The 17,314-nt window shown below is 34.3% G+C and overlaps 2 protein-coding genes across 2 annotated transcripts in view; one reads left to right on the forward strand and one right to left on the reverse strand.

Annotated features, from left to right (window-relative positions):
* Window positions 1-14,199, reverse strand: part of LOC100477347 (olfactory receptor 11L1) — a 31,221-nt gene extending 17,022 nt beyond the window's left edge. Inside the window, 1 exon segment of the mRNA XM_019807650.2 lies at window positions 13,724-14,199. Coding sequence (XP_019663209.1) covers window positions 13,724-14,199 — 476 coding nt within the window.
* Window positions 14,200-15,675: 1,476 nt separating this feature from the next.
* On the forward strand, window positions 15,676-16,623 carry LOC100477090 (olfactory receptor 1020). The gene has a single exon (XM_002926906.3). The coding sequence runs from the start codon at window positions 15,676-15,678 to the stop codon at window positions 16,621-16,623; it is 948 nt and encodes a 315-aa protein (XP_002926952.1).
* The last annotated feature ends 691 nt before the right edge of the window (window positions 16,624-17,314 follow it).

Consider the following 17,314-nt stretch of genomic DNA (forward strand, 5'->3'; position numbering starts at 1 on the left):
AAAGAGTGGAATCTTGCCATTTACAACATCATGGATGGAGTTACAGTCTATTATGCCATATGAAATGAATCAGAGAAAGACAAATACCTAATAATTTCACTCTTATGTGGATTTAGGAAACAAAACAGAAACAAAACAAAAAACAAAACAAAACAGATGTAAACTAAGAAATAGACTTTTAAATATAGAGAATAAATGGATCATTACCAGCGGGGAGATGGGTGCCAGGTTAGGTTAAAAAGGTAATGGGCATTAAGGAGGGCACTTATTGTGATGAGGACAGGGTGTTGTGTGTTAAGTGTTTAATCACCAAATTCTACACCTGAAACCAGTATTACACTGTGTGCTAACTGAAACTTAAACACTTGAAATGTAAACTAAGGGGGAAAAAACATAAAAAGGGATTTTTTTGAGACCAGAGAAATTTGTGTAATGTCCAGGTAAATGGGAAAGTTTGTGGAAAGCTTTCAACTGGTGTTCTTGTAGTGGTGTAGATGTGGCTTCGGGACTATTCCCTCCTGCTGTTCCTGTTGCAGCACATCAGATATGCCTCCTATCCAATGGAAGGGGGAATACAAAGAGAGTCTATATGGGGATAAAGGGACATAGAAAGCCTAGTAAAAACCCCACATTTCCTGGATTTCTGAAACTATTGCAGAAGCATTATCAACACAATCACATTTTCCTAGAGAAAAATGGGATGGAACTTATAAAGAGACTGTGCATTCGGAGAATAAATGTTCAGTTTGCCATGGAGGTGAAGAATGGCTGGAGTCAGCAAGGTACACTCAAGTCTGTGGCTATACATTCCAGTTTTCCAAGATAAGAAAAAAGTAATTGCACACTTCGACTGAAGTTAATCCAGGGTGACTGTGGGCTGATGCCTCCTCCCTCTCCTTTCCCCTTCCTCAGTGTGCCCATTTTCCAGGCAAAAATGATAAACCCAAAGACCCAGGTTTGGAAAAGGAAGGTATCAAATCCTGATGGGCTCCAACATATACTGAAGAAATTGAGAACACTTGTTACCAAATGTACCTGGAAGTGACTGGAGCATGGTTTCTTTTATCAGGAAATTGAAGTTCAAAATATTTGCTAAGATTGTTTATGGAAGGCTAAATATATATTTACAAACTTCTGTATTCCTTCTTTGTGAATACCTGTATATCCTATATGATGAATTATTACTCATATGAAAATGTTTTTGTTAACATAATTAAATATCTACTACTAGGATCCCCATTAAAATCAAAACAAAAGATGGTCATTATTATCATTCAAATCTGCTCAGATAATACCCTGGATATTAAATAATAGATATGAATATTTAAAAACATAAGAAAAATAAGTCAACTTTTTAAATGAGTATATTCAAAATAATACATCTGAAGTATTCAAAATAATTGTATTCAATATATCTGATAAACATATATTCATTAAAATTATGAATAATTTTATTGAAATAATTTAATAAAATAAGCAACAAGGGCAATTAGACAACCTGCTGAACAGTTGGAAATGGCCTATTGACATGTGAAAAAATAATTCAACCTCTCTCCAGACCGAAATCTTGCACCGCCCCTTGTTTTTTTTCCATTCAGTGGATTTTAACATACAACCTGAATATTTGAAGGCTTTTCTGGGCAGGTCGAGGATGCAGATAATTATAATTACTCTTGAGAAGATGGTGACACTCTTAACAGAGGAAAAACTTCTTTTAGCCAGGTTGTTGTTTTTGCTTGTTTTGTTTTGGTTTTGTTTTGTTTTTGCTATGGCCTGGACAGTGATGTGCATGAATTTCCCAATTTTGACTCACTTAATTTACCTCATTTCTGAGGATTTCCTTCCATCTGAATTCCCAGGGGATGTGTATAGAAAGGCAGGTTTTTGCTATTTTATATTGTTTGTCTATAAAAATGTAAATTCATTCCTGGAGGCTATGAAGGAGGGCTGGACTTAAATTTGAGAAAATTAGAATTATAAGGATGCCTGAGTGGTATAGTCAGTTAAGCATTCAACTCTTGGATTTGACTCAGGTTGTGACCTCAGTGTCATGAAATCAAGCCCCTTGTCGGGCTCTGTGCTGAGCGTGGAGTCGCCTTGGGATTATCTCTCCTTCTCCCTCTGCCCTTCCCACTTGTGTGGTCTCACTCTCTGTCTCCCTCCCTCACTCAAAATAAATAAATAAATCTTTAAAAAAATAAAATCATAGTGAAATATAATTTTTACTTCAGAGAGCCACTTATTACTCAAAGACATTAGATTTACTATTCTTGCTTTGAATTTCACTCTTACAGTTTAACTCCAAGCAGGCATCCAAAATTTGAACCCACTCAACTCTTTCTCCAAGAGTTTTAATTACACTTTGTACATTACATACATATTTACACCATTTAATTTCTTATAGTACCTTTCCATTATCAATAATCTGTTGGAATTCTGGACATGGTGACATTGACTTGCTGAAAGAGATGATACATTTTAGAAATATTCAGTAGGAGATATATCTAGGGATCCAAGGCTGTGGAAGGGCTGTATATAGCTCAGGAGAAATGAAGGCCAGGCCTTGTGGGCTCATGATATGGAAAAACTTACTGCAAAATATTTTGCTGTACTTTTGGTTTCAGTCAGAATGTCACATGATACTCTATAAATTTTTCTGGATTGCATTGATGATTCAAATAATTTATCAACAGTACATACTTAGAATACACTATTATATCTGGCTTTGTGTTCAGATGTCTATTTCAAAGATTCAGTTGCTGGGCCTTTTTGTGGTCACCTGGAAATCCAACAGTTAAATTGAGAATACTACTTAATATGGAAAATTTGCAGAAAGAAGTATCAAAGTTGCCCCTAGGATAGGAAGACAAGACCATATATTAATGTGGGATCAAAGATTTCCCTCCAGAAAGGCCAGGGCATAATGTTGCTTTCAAGTGTACATAAACATCCATATCACAAAAAGTCAATAATAGATTAATTTTCATTAAAATTTAACGTGCATATAATCTCATAAAGAGAGTGTTTTGCTTTTATAATCAGAAAACAAAAGTATTTTGTGTGTGTTTGCATGTATGCTGAACAGTCTTATGAATTCACAGTGTAGAGTTCACAATCTTGTGAGGTAAAACATCTTTGTTCCCTTCCTCTGGGATATTGTTAGGAAATATGGTGGACCAAGTAGATGGCCCTGTGAAGAGATGGATTCCTCTCATGGAGGAAATTGTCCCTGGTATCCCAGCTACCACTGCCTTGCCTGAATTTTTCTTGAATGAAAGACTTGTATCTTTCATAAACTATTTCTCTTGTTCAGAGTACCCAAGCTTTGTTCTGGAAATTGATCTTTGATTTACCAAACTCAGAATCAAAGATCAGGAGCATGCTTTAATTTATTTTCTAACTGATAACTCCTACTTGATCAGAAATCTAGGGAGCAGTCTCTTAAATACCTATGAGTGCCAAAAATATACTAAAATAATTAGAAAGTCAAAAAAATGTTACTAATAAAGGTGTTTGAAATGTCACCAAATAATGACACCACTGATCAATTACAATTCTATGAGAATTTTGGGAGAATTGCCGAAAGAGAACCTGTAACAGATTATTCTGCTATGTGCTTTGTGTAGCTGTGTCTGTGGTGATGTGTTTCTGCATTCTTTGCCACTAAAAAACTTGCAAAATAATGCAAATAAAATGAAACCAACCAATTATGTCAATTTCATTTGTGGTTTTTCTAGTTTTATTAAGATATAATTGTCCTATAACAAAGTGTAAGGTTAAAGTATACAACATGATGATTTAACCTACGTATATTTTGCAATAAGGTTGTCAAAGGTTAACCGACACTTCCATCATATCAGGTAATTATGATTTTTTTGTTTGATTTTGTGTGTGTGTGAGTGTGTGAGTGTGTGTGTGTGTGTGTGGTGAGGCATTTAAGTCCACTCTCTTAACAACTTTCAATTATGTCATCCAGGATTACTAACTATAGTCACCATGCAGTACCTTAGACATCTTTCCACACATTATCATTTTGACATCCCATCCATGTATGAAATTATGTCATTTTTATATCCTATCTTCATTTTATGATGATGGAGTAAACATTGAATAATGTTACCTTGTAAGCATTGAAGTCCCTACAGCTTATAAATCTGAGGTTCCTTACTTAGTCTGCTACAAAGCTAAAGGTAGAATTTGGTACACTTCAAAGCACAACATATATTTATTCTCCTAAAATAGGTTTATCTTAAGTTTTGAAAGCATGGATATATAGAAAGCCCACCTTGTTATCCAAGACCCAGAAATACATATCTAGCAAGTAAAGTGTATTATATTGCCTTGTTACTTTAAGTGGATCCACACCCTGGCAGCACCAGCATCAACATCAATTGGGGATTTTGGAAAACCAGAATCTCAGGACATATTTTGATCTGCTAAACAAAATCCACATTTGAACAAGCTCCCCATTTGAATCATCAGCACATTAAAATATGATACTTTTTCACCTATATGATTATGTGGTGTAATATTATTAGGAAAATCTAAAAAAAAAACATTACATTTACATGCAAAACAACCCAATATGGAGGATGCATAAATCTCTTGAAATAACACTTGGGAATATGTGTTAGTTGGTTCCAAGGGGAATATTTGCAGCAAGAGAGTTTTGCACATTCTTCAGGAGTATAAACAATGTATATTATTCTCACCAGAGATGGTACCTGGGGGATATCTGAACAAATCTGCAAAAGCCCACCCTTTCCCATATCTCCTTTATCACTTAAATTCTGAAGCAGCTCAAAATAAAACCAATCTTATCAACACGATTTCATAGCTCCTTTATGATCATTCCTTGAATACATAGTATGACAATTCCTTCAGGTTGACAACAAAGAATCTCCTGAATTCTGATCTTTATGTTTTCTGAAACCAAGGACTATAATATATTTATTATTATAAATATCTATAATATATACTATATTTATTATTATAAACTTATTTTTAAAACAATAAACTGGTGATGCTAAGTATCCATTAATTCAACAGTTAGGTATAAATCATCTATTTCTTGTTAGACGCTGAGCTAGCTTTGAGAAAATAAAATAAAATTTTAATACTGAGAGCTGACAGTACAAATGTATGATTCAGAGTGGATGTATTACTCAAAGTCAGTCATATTGGGAGAAAAAATAAAATATTGGAAAATTACGACTTTAATCAACAGAAACAATAGTTCATACTTTTAATTAAGAAAGCTTAGAAATAAATCAACAAACATGCCCAATATTTATAGGCAGTATGAATGGTGCTGAATTCCAGGAAGGAGATGAGCAGATGTTTAAGTTACACATCAGAATCACTTGCATCAAAAAATGAGAATGATGGATGATTGTATCCAAAAAAGAATTTCAAGGATATACATGATCCTGCCTTTGTAAAATGTTTCATCTAAAAATAAATAAATAAATAAATAAATAAATAAATAATAAATAATAAATAAATAAATAACTATAAATAAAAAGGATCCTTCTAAGAAAAGAGATACCAAGAAGAAGGTAAAACATTTAAGGAATCCAAAGAACTAGAGCTTTTGGAATATTATACAAACATGTGATTGTATTAGATTTTTAATAGAGCTTCATTAAAGAATAACTGACATACCAAGACCTCCCTACACATTTAATGTATAGAATTTGATGCACTTGGTCTTATGCCAACACCCATGATATTATCACTGCAATTAAGGTAATAAACATCCATCATCTCCAAGGGTTTCCTTATGTCCCCTTTTGTCCCCACCAGTACTTGTGATCTATCATGTCAACAGAATTATAAATGCACAGTAATGTGTTGTCAGCCGTTGTACAGCAAATCTCTAGAATTTATTCTCCTCGTATAACTAAAACATTATAGATCACTAACTATTTAGATCATGAGAAGTTCTAAAAGTGTTTAAGTGGTAACTTTCTTACCTGTAAAATGAGAGCAGTACAATTAACCCATAGAAAGAATCAAAGATAAAATAACTTACACAAATCGTTCAGTCCAGTGAGTCAGAGAACAAGTAATGTTGAACAAATTATAGTTTGTGCACTCTCCCATGATTTGTCTACACCCTTGATGAGACCTGGCAACTGAGCAAGGAACTCCAGGAAGAGATCAATGTTTAGCTACATGGCATTGAGGTGAAGGATCAAGATGAGAATTTAACGTACTGTCATCAGTACTATCCCATTTTAAGGGACTTGGGATTCAGTTATCAGGTGATAATCACTTCTGGAAGAGTCCTGATTTCTAGCATCATGATAAGAGGTGGAGAGTGATGGCTTAGGGACAAGGGTGACTGCAGATTACATCAGGTTGAAGATATGAAAAAAAAAAAGAAAAGAAAAGAAAACAAACAAACAAAAACACTGAATATCTGGAACCAAATTGAGGGTGATAGAGAGGGCTTGGGGAAAAAATGATGGCAAGTTTTCAGAATGATTTTCAGGGTAAAAAGGATGACCAGATATAACTAGAAGGCTGACTATTCCAAATTCTAGAAAACATCACTACTTTGAGCAAATGGCAGAATCTCTGACATAATTAATTATTATTATTAATAGTAATAATAGTGAGCTACCAGGACTGAATGTGACTGTCCCATCAATATGGTTGCAAAAGTTCACCAGTAATAATAATTTCCTCTGCAAGTATAATAGCATTTCCTCAAAAAGTGTAATAGTAACATTGCTTATTAAATAAAGGAATCTAAGAGAAGTTTAGTAATTTACTCAAGGTTGTAAATTATGATGCAGCAAAGCTGGGATACTAACAAAAGAAGGTTTTCATCTTAAATGATAAGGCTCAACTCTCTTCATTATCCAGAAGAGCAAAGTAAATCCTTCTCATATTAAAATTAATACTGGAGACATTTTCATCATTAGAGTCACCAATGCAAAGCTATTTAAGCTTAGGTGTCTATCTATTGGAAGTGTAAAGTACATTACCCATCCTTAAACCAGGAAGAATCCTTTACTTCTTCCTTCCCCAGGAATACTTTCCATTCAGCACTTTTTTTTAACTAACATACCAGTTTTTGTTCCTAAAAATACTCCCATTCCAATAAAGATGGCATCTAAAATTTAAAAATTTTTTTTTTGCCAAATGTAAAAGACTGTCTTCCACTTATGACAATTTTGGAATAATGAATAATGACAACCTTGCACTATGAACAATAAATAAACAGCACAAAATACATGAGATGACATCAGACATTAGGCAAATGCCATTGCAGTAATGTGTTATTTGAGTGGGAAAAGCAAATAGTTAAATCCTATAGTCAATCTACTTATAGTCATCCTACTAGAGGAAATTTTTTGACTGCAACAAAAATTGCAATGCAGAAAAGTCCTTCCTGAGGAGCTTGGAGATCATGAGGTACACTATAACCTGGATATTTGACAGGAAGAGAAGCTCCACAAAATATGGCTTTGAAAATTGGTGGAGCTTAACTTGTGTAGCTTTGAAAATCAGCAAGGTTTAACTCCAGGAGAGATATTTCTGAAAATATATTCTTCCTCTTTATATACATTGTCTTTAGTTTTGAATACTCTAAGATTCTTTATTTAACATAACCTTTAACAACTTATGATAGATTTTATTGAATTGGGTGTGCCTGTGTATATTCTGTGTGTATGCATTTATCTTTGACAGGTAGATGGTTGAGCTAATATTTTCTATATTTTATGCAATTTAGAAAAAAAATAGTTCAAGTACAATTGACATACAATAGTATATTAGCTTTAGGTGTAAAACACTTTTTTAATGTTTCAAGTTTTTATTTAAATTCTGGATAGTTAACAGATAGTATAATTAGTTTCAGGAGTAGAGATTAGTGATTTTTCACTTATGTACAATACCCTGTGCTCATCACAAGTGCTTTCCTTAATATCCATCTCTCACTTAACCCAACCCCACCCTCTCCCCTCCAGCAAACCTGTTTGTTCTCTATAGTTAAGAGTCTCTCTTATGGTTTGCTTCTCTCTCTCTCTCATTCTCTTTTTTGTTTCTTTCCCCATTGTTCATCTGTTTTTTTCTTAAATTCCACATATGTGTGAAATCATATGGTATTTGTCTTTCTCTAACTGATTTCTTTCACCTAGTACAATACACTGTAGCTCCAATCACATCACTGCAAACGGTAAGATTCCATTATTTTTGATGGCTAAGCAATATTGCATTATATGTATATATTATATATATATAACATATATACATATACATATAACATATAACATATGATATAATATATTCATCAGTTGATGGACATTTGGGCTCTTTCCATAATTTGGTTATTGTAAATAATGCTTCTATAAACACATAACATATAATATAATATAATATAATATAATATAATATAATATAATATAATATTTTTGATGGCTAAGCAATATTGCATTATATGTATATATTATATATATGACATATATATACATATACATATAACATATAATATAATATAATATAATATAATATAATATAATATAATATATTCATCAGTTGATGGACATTTGGGCTCTTTCCATAATTTGGTTATTGTAAATAATGCTTCTATAAACACAGGGGCTCATGTATCCCTTTGAATTAGTGGGGGTGTGTGTTTTGTTGTATTCTTTGGAAAAATACCCAGTAGTATAATTGCTGGATAATAAGGTTGCTCTATTTTTAACTTTTTCAGGAAACTCCATACTGTTCTCCACAGTGACTGGACCAGTTTTCATTCCCACCAATAGTGCTAAAGGTTTACTTCTTCTCCACATCCTCACCAACACCTATTCTTTCTTTTGTTGTTGATTTTAGTTATTCTGAGAGGTGTAAGGTGATATCTCGTAGTTTTGATTTGAATTTCACTGATTGTAAGTGATAATGAGCATCTTCATCTGTCTGTTGGTCATCTGTATGTTTTCTCTGGAGAAATGTCTTTTTATGTATTCTGCCAACTTTTATTTGGAATATTTGTTTTTTAGATGTTAAGTTTTATAAGTTCTTTATATAGTTGAGATACTAACCCTTTATCAGATATGTCATTTGCAAATGTCTTCTCCCATTCTGTAGGTTGCCTTATAGCTTTGTTGATTGTTACCTTCCCCATGTAGAAGGTTTTTAGTTTGATATGGTCCCACAGTTTATTTTTGCTTTTGTTTCCCCTCCCTCAGGAGACATATCTACAAAAAATTGCTAGGGCTGATGCAAAAGAAGTTATTGCCTGTATTGTCTCCTGGGATTTTAATGACTTCATGTCTCACATTTAGGTCTTTAATCTATTTTGAATTTACTTTTGTGTATGGTGTAAGAAAATGGTAACGTTTCATTCTTTGGCATATTGCTGTCCAGTTTTCCCAACACCATTTGTTGAAGGGACTGTCTTTTTCCTATTCAATATTATTTCCTTCTTTGTCAAAGAGTAATTGACCATATACTTGTGTGTTCATTTCTAGGTTTTCTATTTTTTTCTATTGATCTACATGTCTATTTTTATGCCAGTACCATACCTTTTTTTTTTTCTCTACACCTTTGCAATATAACTTGAAGTCTGGAATTGTGATGCATCCAGGTTTGCTTTTGTTTTTCAAGCTTGCTTTGACTATTTGAGGTCTTTTGTGTTTCCATACAGATTTTAGTATGATTTGTTTTAGCTCTGTGGAAAATGCTGTTGGCATTTTGATAGGGAATGCATTGAATGTATACGTTGCTTTGGGTAGTATAGACATTTTAACAATAATTCTTCTTTCAATCCATAAGCATGGAATGTCTTTCCATTTCTTTGTACCCTATTTAATCTCTTTCATCAGAGTTTTATGGTTTTTAGGGTACAGATCTTTTGCATCCTTGGTTAGGTTTAGTCTTAGGTATCTTATTATTTTTTGGGTGCAATTACAAATGAGTTCATTTTTTAAATTTCTCTTTCTGCTGCTTCTTTATTGGTGTATAGAAATGCAACTGATTTCTCTACCTTGATTTTGTAACCTGCGATTTTACTAAATTTGTGTACCAGTTCTAGCAATTTTTTGGTGGTGGTAGTTTCTATATAGGGTGTCATGTCATCTACAAATAGTGAAACTTATACTTCTTCCTTGCCAATTTGGATGTCTTTTACTTATTTTCCTTATCTGATTGCTGTGGCTAGGACTTGTAGTATTATGTTAAATAACAGTTGTTTGATTGGACATCCCTTTCATGTTCCTTACCATAGAGGAGAAGCTCTCAGGTTTTCCCCATTGAGGGTGATTTTAGCTGTGGGATTTTCATAAATGGCCTTTATGAGGTTGAGGTATGTTCCCTCTAAACTACATTGTTGAGGGTTTTTATCATGAATGCAAGTTGTGGTTTGTGAAATACTTTTCCTGCATCTATTGAAAGGATCATATGGTTCTTTGCCTTTCTCTTACTGATATGATCTATCACATTGATTGATTCGCAAATACTGAACCACCCTCACAACTCAGGAATAAACCCCACTTTATTATGGTGAACAATTTTTTTCAATGTATAGTTGGATTTTGTTTTTTAGTATTTCAATGAGAATTTGTGCATCTATGTACATAAGGGATATTAACCTGAAGTTATATTTTAATGGAGTCTTTATCTGATTTTGTATCAGGGTAATGCTGGCCTTATAAAATGAGTTTGGAAGTTTTCCTTCTTTTCCTATTTTTTGGAATAGTTTTGGAAGAATAGGTATTAACTCTTCTTTATACTTGTAATTGAATTCACCTGTGAAGCCATCTGGTCCTGGACTGTTTTTTGTTGGAAGATGCTTGACTATTTATTCAATTTCTTTGCTTATTATCATTCTGTACATGGGTTATTTACCTATCTTCTCTCCAAGAGAAACAGAATTCCTTCTGGGTTCTATCTTAGTCACAGGCACTGACTTTTAAAATTCCAGGCTTTAAGCCCTGCTAGTTGCAAGAACTGAGGAGATTCAGCTCCTCTTGTTTTCCAAGCCAAGTGGTGTGGGGATTCTTTTCTCCATGGGGTCCCTGTGTGTTAGTCTGTCTCTTGCCCTTCTCCACAGCCATAGGTCACTCTGATGACAGTGGCCATGTTCCATTTTTCTCCCAAAACATTTTTCTTCCTACCTTCTTCAATGTGGTCTCCTGTCTACCTTTGATTGTGGAGTTTGTTCTGCCAGTCTTCAGACTCAATTTAGGATGGGGGTATTTAGGATGATTTGATAGCTATCAAGTTTTATTTGTGGAAGGAGGTAGCCTAGGCTCCTCCTACTACATCATAATCTTCCCGAACCACAGTCTTTGATTTAACGTCTATTTTACATCCTATAAATATTGCTACCCCAGCTTTGTTTCACTTCCATTTTCATAAAGTATCTTTTTTTTCCATTTCTTTACTTTCAGTTTGTATGTGTCCTTAGGTCTGAAGTTAGTCTGTTGTATGAAGCATATGGATGAATCTTTGATTGTGACTTAATGGCTTTCTTACTATGCTTGTATTTTTATTTCTATCTTGTGTGTGTGTTACATGTTTTTGACTTGCAGTTATTAGGAGGACCATATATAACATCTGTTCATAAAGCAGTTTATGTTGATTTGAGGATCACCAAAGTTTGAACACATTCTTTAAACATTACATTTTTACTCCTTTATTTACATTTAATATAAGTGTGATATATTACAACTCCTTGTTGTGCGTATCCTTTGAGTAATAACTGAAGATATGATTGAGTTTTTTCTTTTAGTCTTCCCTCTCACTTTATATGTGATTAACCATTAGGCATTTAGTATATGTTTGTTTTTCCTTTTACCAGTACAATATTTTTCCTTTTATAATTTTGTTAATTTTAGTTATGGCCTTTTCTTCTTAAAAAGGTCCCTTTAACATTTCTTGTGATGCCAATTTAGTGATGATAAACTTTAACTTTTGTTTGTCTGGGGAAATGCTATTATTTATTTCTTAAAGATAGTTTTTCTGGGTAGAGTATTCTTGGTTGTAAGTTTTGTTGCTGTTGTTTTTCATTTGTTTGTTTGTTTGTTTTTCTTTCTGCATATTGGACACATCATGTCCTACTTTCTGGCCTGCAAAGTTACTCCTGCTGAGAAATCAGGTGATAGCATTATGGAGTTCCACTTTTATATGACTAGTTGTTTTTTTTTTTTCTTGCTGCTTTTAAGATTTGCTCTACTTTTATTTTTTGACATTTTAATTATGTGTCAGTTTGGACCTCCTTCCGTTCATCTTGTTTCAGTATTTTTGTGCTTCCTGGACTGAGATGTCTGTTTCTTTCTCCAGGTTAGAGATGTTTTCAGGTATTGTTATTTCTTTAAATTTTTTAAATAATACTTTCTTATTATGTTATGCTAGTCACCATACAGTACATCCCTAGTTTTTGATGTAAAGTTCCATGATTCATTACTTGCATATAACACCGAGTGCACCATGCAATACGTGCCCTCCTTAATTCCCATCACCAGCCTATCCTAATCCCCCACCCCCTCCCCTCTGAAGCCCTCAGTTTGTCTCCAAGAGACCATAGTCTCTCATGGTTCATTCCCCCTTCTGTTTACCCCCCCTTTCTTCTTCCCTTTCTTCTCCTACTGATCTTCCTACTTCTTATGTTCCATAAATGAGTGAAACCATATGATAATTGTCTTTCTCTGCTTGACTTATTTCACTTAGCATTATCTCCTCCAGTCCCATCCATGTTACAGTAAATGTTGAGAAATCATTCTTTTTGATGGCTGAGTAATATTCCATTCTATATATGGACCACATCTTCTTAATCCAGTCATCTGTTGAAGGGCATCTCGGAAGCCCTCAGTTTGTCTCCAAGAGACCATAGTCTCTCATGGTTCATTCCCCCTTCTGTTTACCCCCCCTTTCTTCTTCCCTTTCTTCTCCTACTGATCTTCCTACTTCTTATGTTCCATAATAGGGTAGCTCAATTTTTAACTTTTTAAGGGACCTCCACACTGTTTTCCAAAGTGGCTGTACCACCTTGCATTCCCACCAACAATGTAAGAGGTATCCCCTTTCTCCACATCCTCTCCAACATTTGTTGTTTCCTGCCTTGTCAATTAATTTTTTTTCTAACTCTTTCTTCCTGTCTTCACTTTCTGGGACCCCTATAATATGAATGTCAGTACAGTTGATGTTTTCCCAACATTCTTTTAACTTTTTTTATTTTTTAATTTTTTTAACTTTTTCTCTTCAGTTTACATGATTTCCACTACTCTGTCATTCATATTACTGATCTGTTCTGCATGATCTAATTTGCTCTTGTTTTCCTCTACTGTAATTTTTATTTTAGTTATTATATTATTAAGCTCTGATTGGTTCTTTTTTATCCCTTTGTTGAAGATCTAACTGAGCTCATCTACTTTTCTCTGGAATCTGGTTAGTATCTTTATGACCATTACTTTCAGCTCTTTATCCAATGGATTGCTTATCTCTATTTCATTTCGTTCTTTTTATGAGGTTTCACCTTTTATTTTCCCATTTGGAACCTATCTCCTGTCTCATTTTATCTGATTTTCTGTTTGTTTATATTTATTAGGTAGGTCATCTTATTATCTTAGTTTTGAAATTGTGGCCTATTGTAGTGGGCATCCCATTGAGTTCCATAGCACTATCCCAGTGGGCACCAAAAGCAGGCATTCCAAAGGTATCTTCTTGATGAACTGTGTGTACCTTTCTGTTGTGGATGGACCATGCCTACTTTGGGTGCACAGGTGGGAGGGTTGGCTCCCAGTGCAGCTGGATGCACTGACTAACTATGTCTACTGTGGGTGCACCCATTAGCAGGATTGGCTCCTGGCATGGCTTGCTGAGAGGCTTAGCTGCATGTTTTGTAGGGTTGTTGGTAAGTGAGGTTAGCGCCAGTGCAGCTGCCTGAGAAGCCTGGCAGCAACAGTTGCAAGTGTGTGGGTGGGTGGGCCTGGCTCCATTCCTATGGCAGGGTTTGCTTTGGAGGATTGCCTTTCCAAGCTGAAGCTGTGTACTTTGTGTGGTCAGTTGAGGCTTGCTTCGGATCAGCACTACTTGGTGAGACGATTGAGCGGGGTGAGTCCACAAGGGAGTGCTGAGGCAGGGAGGTGGTGCTAGCAAGGTAAATGGAGTGTTAAAGCTGGCTCCTGCCAGTGTCAAGCCAAGATGTAGGAGGGCAAGAAAAATGACATCTGCCAACATTTCCATCCCCAGAGAGATTTGTTACAGATTCCTGCTCCTCTGGCAGATGCCCTAAAATTAGTCAAAAAATCTCCTTGCATAACCAGACTGCTGTGTCTGTGCTGGGCTTCTGAGTGACCGATATAGTGTGATTGGCACTGTAGAGAGGAGTCAGTTTCCTATAGCCCACCATCTCTCCTGGAGTTAAACCTTGCTGATTTTCAAAGCTACACAAGTTAAGCTCCACCAATTTTCAAAGCCATATTTTGTGGAGCTTCTCTTCCTGTTTGCAAATATCCAGGTTATAGTGTACCTCATGATCTCCAAGCTCCTCAGGAAGGACTTTTCTGCATTGCAATTTTTGTTGCAGTCAAAAAATTTCCTCTAGTAGGATGACTATAAGTAGATTGACTATAGGATTTAACTATTTGCTTATCCCACTCAAATAACACATTACTGCAATGGCATTTGCCTAATGTCTGATGTCATCTCATGTATTTTGTGCTGTTTATTTATTGTTCATAGTGCAAGGTTGTCATTATTCATTATTCCAAAATTGTCATAAGTGGAAGACAGTCTTTTACATTTGGCAAAAAAAAAAATTATTAAATTTTAGATGCCATCTTTATTGGAATGGGAGTATTTTTAGGAACAAAAACTGGTATGTTAGTTAAAAAAAAGTGCTGAATGGAAAGTATTCCTGGGGAAGGAAGAAGTAAAGGATTCTTCCTGGTTTAAGGATGGGTAATGTACTTTACACTTCCAATAGATAGACACCTAAGCTTAAATAGCTTTGCATTGGTGACTCTAATGATGAAAATGTCTCCAGTATTAATTTTAATATGAGAAGGATTTACTTTGCTCTTCTGGATAATGAAGAGAGTTGAGCCTTATCATTTAAGATGAAAACCTTCTTTTGTTAGTATCCCAGCTTTGCTGCATCATAATTTACAACCTTGAGTAAATTACTAAACTTCTCTTAGATTCCTTTATTTATAGAACAAAATAGGCAGATATTAGCAACTATTTCATAACATGTTTGTGAGGACAACTTACATTTGTTCATACATAGCTTTTTGAAAATTCCCTCGTACATAAAATAAAGCCAATGAATGTTACTTCTTTTTAATGCCAGTTTAAACAGAGCTAGTATCTCTCTTTATTTCAAATCATTTTTATTAAGTGTAAACATCTGTGCTAAACTTTTTATCTATTCATAAATGTGTATGTATCATCAATATATATTGATATATATATTGACAGATACTATCAATAGATCTATTTATAGATATTATCAATAGATATACTGATAGATACATATATATAGATCAATATATATATATTGATAGATACATTATATACATTATATATTTATAATATATATATATATATATATAACAAAGGGTTGCCAGATTGGTGCTTTGTACCTTATAACATCTAAGCTAAAAATAACTTCTCTCTCTCTCTCTCTTTTTTTTTTTTATTTGCTTCCATGTGAATCAGATGGTGAATCAGAGCACAATAGCACAATTTATTCTGAAGGGTTTCTCAGACATCCCCATTGTGAATGCTGTATGCACAGGTATTTTCCTGATTATCTATACCTTTGGGATTCTGGGGAATATCTCTGTCATCACAGTGATTATCAAAGATGGTCACCTTCATACACCCATGTATTTCTTCCTAAAGAATTTGTCCTTCCTGGATGTATGCTATGTATCAGTCACCATGCCTAAGGCCATTGTCAATACCATCTTGGGTTCAGAGGAGATTTCCTTCCTAGAGTGTGTTGTCCAGCTCTATTTATTTTTCACCCTGGCAGGCACTGAGTGCTTCTTGCTTACAGCCATGGCCTATGACCGTTGTATGGCCATCTACAGGCCCCTTCTTTATGAAATCACAACGAACAGAAAACTCTGCTGGGAGCTGGTTTCCACTTCCTGGATTTGTGGGGCTTTCTATGCAATCTTCCATGCTATCAACACCTTCTCTCTCCCTTTCTGTGGTCCTAATGTTATAGATCACTTTTTCTGTGATATTCCTACTGTCATGAGGCTCTCCTGTGTTGACTATCATGCAAATGAAGAATGGAGTTTTATCTACAGCAGCTGCATTATCTTGGGAGCTTTTGTTCTTACAATAATCTCTTACATATGCATCATTTCCACCATTATCAAGATTCAGCATGTGCAGGGCCGCTGGAAAGCTTTCTCCACTTGTTCTTGTCATCTGACCACTATTTTCCTATTTTATGGAACTGGAAGTTCTATGTATCTGAGACCCACCTCTGACTATTCTCCTATCCAAGGGCGCCTGGCTGCTATGTTTTATTCCGTCATCACACCTACCTTGAATCCTGTCATTTATTGTCTGAGGAACAAAGAAATTAAAGTATCTCTCAAGAAAGTGTTTATCAAGTACAGAGAAAAAAATGAAAAGAGATTATCTTAAAGTATATTCCTCCAGAGTGTGTAAATCAATAGATTTGAAAAGAAAAAAAAATACATGATAGATTTGGATTATACATATTTATTAAATGTACCTGGACTTTTTAAGGTATTTTAACATACACTTAGACTTAACTATCAAGTAATTAATCTTTGTATTATCACATTCACTCTATTTCACTGTAGGAAGATCTACTGTGGTTTTAAAACTGCCATGTAATGAAATTTCAAATGATTTAATAAATGATTTAATGGAATGCAAAAAAATAAGTTTAATATTTTCATTTTTCAATTGAGCATAGACAAAGATCCAGTTATTTGATTCCTTTTCTTCTCAGTATTTTTAAATCAAGGCACTAAAGGGGTCAAATTGGTCATTTTATTTATTTAAATAATACTTAATATATAAAAATATTCTTTATGGTGATAGAAGTCTACATTTGTGATATAACCACATGCATACTTTGGATAAACAATCATTGGGGGGTCATTTAACACATTTCTGTTGATAATTGATAGACAAATGAGTTTCCTATTGCTTCTGTAACAAATCAGCACAAGCATAATGATTTAAAACAACACACATTTATTGCTATACAGATCTGCTGGTCAGAAGTCCGTAATGGAAACTAGTGAGCTGATTTCAAGATACTGGAAAGAGGCACTAGAAGAAAAGTTTAATTCCTTACCTTTTC

Source organism: Ailuropoda melanoleuca, unplaced genomic scaffold (genome assembly GCF_002007445.2).
Source record: "Ailuropoda melanoleuca isolate Jingjing unplaced genomic scaffold, ASM200744v2 unplaced-scaffold7480, whole genome shotgun sequence".
In the NCBI taxonomy this organism is placed as follows: domain Eukaryota; kingdom Metazoa; phylum Chordata; class Mammalia; order Carnivora; family Ursidae; genus Ailuropoda; species Ailuropoda melanoleuca.

What these genes read in the sequence shown, in the direction of transcription:
- LOC100477090 (XM_002926906.3), top strand. Translation starts at nt 15,676, where the DNA reads ATGGTGAATCAGAGCACAATAGCACAATTTATTCTGAAGGGTTTCTCA.